At 36.9% G+C, this 3,160-nt stretch overlaps 1 protein-coding gene across 1 annotated transcript; it reads left to right on the top strand.

Moving 5' to 3' along the window:
* Positions 1-1,080: 1,080 nt before the first annotated feature.
* On the top strand, positions 1,081-2,174 carry LOC130105909 (polymeric immunoglobulin receptor-like). Its single transcript, XM_056272094.1, has 3 exons — positions 1,081-1,339; positions 1,440-1,751; positions 1,834-2,174. The coding sequence occupies exons 1-3, from the start codon at positions 1,081-1,083 to the stop codon at positions 2,172-2,174; spliced, it is 912 nt and encodes a 303-aa protein (XP_056128069.1).
* Positions 2,175-3,160: the final 986 nt, after the last annotated feature.

Genomic DNA, 3,160 nt, shown 5'->3' with positions numbered 1-3,160 from the left:
CTTGTCAGTTAACTACGGCTCTTTGTAGTAAATGCCGCTCCATCTGAAAGCAGGTGAAGGCGATTTACTACTAATCAAGGAACCGGCTTTACTGACGAGATGCGCATAACAATATCGTGCGATATATCGCCCAGCCCTATGTGTATGTCAATGTAGGCCAGTTTTTTTTTTTTATGTTTGTTAAAAGACTTATTTGACGAAGTTGAAAAGATTCTCATGCTGCAGATGTGAATATATTAATGGAACAATATAACTGTTGGATTATCAAAACCTCAATGAATCAGTCTATTTCATGATGAGTATAAATCCATCAACAGAAAAACATCATCACCTGATCTCATTTCACTTTAGCTTTCTTTGCTGCTGCAAATGTGTTTGACACACACACTATCACAGGAGCCAAAAAAGACAAAATATATATTAAGAGTTGAGAGCCCAACTAAGGTAAACACTAATCACTGTTATGGTGACTTAAAATTAAACAGTTAAACCTCTGTTAATTCTCAATAAAACTTCTGTAGACGTCTGACAGAAATAAAGTGAGTCTGGTTAGTAATAAGTGAAGCTGGTAATGCTGTTTGTGGAGTTGTTTAATCCTCCTCTGCTGAGATCTTCAGATTTAATGTCTTCTTTTATCTTCAGTGGATTTCATCTAAGACTCTTTGCTCTTGGCTGACATGTGTATAAAGTCCAGGTTCAGAAAGTAAAAGTCCTCCTCAGTATTTTGTTCCAATCACCTGAATTTGCTAATTCAGACAGGAGACAGAACTAATTAGTGAAATCAGCTGACTGAGTTCATGGGTGGAATAAATTTATGGCAGGACTTTTACTCTTTGGCCCCTGGATTACCCACCTCTGCGCGTCACTTACGCCAAAACAGCATCCAATAAATTGTGTGCTACATACTTTCCATGTATTGAGTATTCTACAACATAATACACCCTTAAAAAATATAGAATACAGCAGTAGATAAGACATACAATGTAAATAATTCATAACAACACTGATTCAGTCAGATATTTGTGATTGACAGCTAAAGTGGGCGTGTCTAGAGCGACTGGCCACTCAGGAGGTCGTATGATGATCAAGTGTGAACATCCTCAACACAAAACCAAGCCAAAATACGTACGAAAAGTATCAGATGGATGTTCAGAGAGGAAGAATCCAGGAGTTCAGGATAAATGGGTGGGGAATGGAGATGTTTCTTTATATGACGACACCAGAGCAGGAGTCTTGATGGTGTTTTTTAGAGAGCTGAAAACTGCAGATGCAGGAACATACAGATGTGGAGTGAACTATACTGAGAGCTTCACTGAACTTCAGCTGGACGTCAGAGACGGTGAGGAACCGGATATACTTTTATCTCATATCCAGTATATGGTCTGATTTTGATCTAATTGTTTGTTGCTGAATTTGATTTATTGATTTATTTTTTATAGATGCAAAATATCCAAAGACAAAGACTGAATCTGCTCATCTTGGTGAAGAAGTCAACATCACCTGTCAGATCCCAGAGGAACATAAAGTTCATTTCTGCAAAGATGATGATGATCACATCTGTCAAAATATCAGCACATCTGCAGTGACAGAAATGAGTCCTTCATCTGAGAGAAATGAAGAGAGAGTTTTTACAGTGAGCATCAGTAATGTGAGTGTGAGAGATGCTGGAGTTTACTGGTGTGGAGCAGAAACCAGAGACACACATTTGACTTTCATCTCCCTGACCACCAAAATTCAGCTCAACCTCTTCAGTGAGTGAATTCAGATGATTTCATTGCTGTAAATACAGTATATTCAGAATCATGTGTGTTAAATGTCTGTGTTTGTTTGCAGTGGCTCCAGTAGTGAGACGTGAAGGAGAATCTGCTGAGATCTTCTGCCCTTATGATTCAATCTATAAATCAAAGTCAAAGTCTCTCTGTAAGGGGAAGTGCTCCACTAGAGATAGAAATACTCTCAATGAGACTGTGAGAGAAGAGAAAGACACCAAGACTGACAGATTGACTCTGAATGATGACGTCACTGCAAGTGTCTTCACTGGGACCATCACTGGACTGACAGCAGAGGATGCTGGGAAATACTGGTGTGCAGTGACATTAGAGAGAGACGTGAATTATCTTTACACTCATCTGATCGTCATCATGAACGAGGGTGAGGAAGGTTTATACATCTGAATATGTGAAACTATGGCTGTGAATTGATATTCTTATATTTCTAATATTTCCAGAGCTGAACTTGGCTAAGTATGTATTTGAACTTGACACGCAATAATTTTATAGCATCCCTGCATAACCGACATGCTGTGAAGTAGGGCTGTAGTCAAGACCACCTTTGTCGAGTCCAAGACAAGTCCAAGTACAAAGAGGTTCGAGTCCGAGTCAAGACCGAGTCCAGGACAGGAAAAAAAAGTCTTACAGTATGCATGACATTATCAAGACAATAGTTTGGGGTTATTATTTGTGGATCTAAAAGCAAAAGTGTCACAACACCCAGGATGTTTAAGTATAGATCCCCTATATCCCCCCTTTGATATCATATAATCTTCTAATCTAAAGAAAAGAGAATAATGACACATGGTGATACCTCATAATAACAGTTTTAGAACTGATACAAACACCAACCCACTACTATTACCACTGCTAGGTACTAGTACAGAGCATTTGCGCAACTAAATGACAATATTTCAGATGTAATGTAGTAGTGTAGAAAAGAAGTGACCAGTATTACACTGTAAAAATTAAAACGAATGAATATGTTAAATCTAATCAATTAAAATGAGGCAACAGATTACAAGCAATATTATTAGTTAAATTTAACTAATTAGAATTGAGTAATAAATAACCAAATTAATTCCTTAAAAGTTAATCATTTAAAATGAGTAAAATTTACACATTTTTTTAAACAAAAATATCGGAATAAAAGACTGACGTCAAAGATGAATTAAGAACTCTTTTTTTTAATTACCAATATTGAAGACACCTGATGTTAACAAGCAGAATCACTGAAGGAGAAAAACGTTATTTTTAAGTCACCATTATGGAGATTAGTGTGTGTTTTAGTTGGGCTCTTGACCATTAAATCATTAACTTTAGATTTTGTTTGGTTGATGTACGTGAGTTATAACAGCCAGATGAACAAATAGAAAAGGTGATCTGATGGT

Source organism: Rhinichthys klamathensis, unplaced genomic scaffold, assembly GCF_029890125.1.
Source record: "Rhinichthys klamathensis goyatoka isolate OS25496 unplaced genomic scaffold, OSU_Roscu_1.1 h1tg000330l_1, whole genome shotgun sequence".
NCBI lineage: Eukaryota > Metazoa > Chordata > Actinopteri > Cypriniformes > Leuciscidae > Rhinichthys > Rhinichthys klamathensis.
This window is presented reverse-complemented; position numbering and strand designations above follow the sequence as displayed.

Coding starts and splice junctions, on each gene's coding strand:
- LOC130105909 (XM_056272094.1), top strand. CDS start 1,081: ATGATCAAGTGTGAACATCCTCAACACAAAACCAAGCCAAAATACGTA. Junction 1,340..1,439: donor TCAGCTGGACGTCAGAGACG/GTGAGGAACCGG, acceptor TATTTTTTATAG/ATGCAAAATATCCAAAGACA. Junction 1,752..1,833: donor AATTCAGCTCAACCTCTTCA/GTGAGTGAATTC, acceptor GTTTGTTTGCAG/TGGCTCCAGTAGTGAGACGT.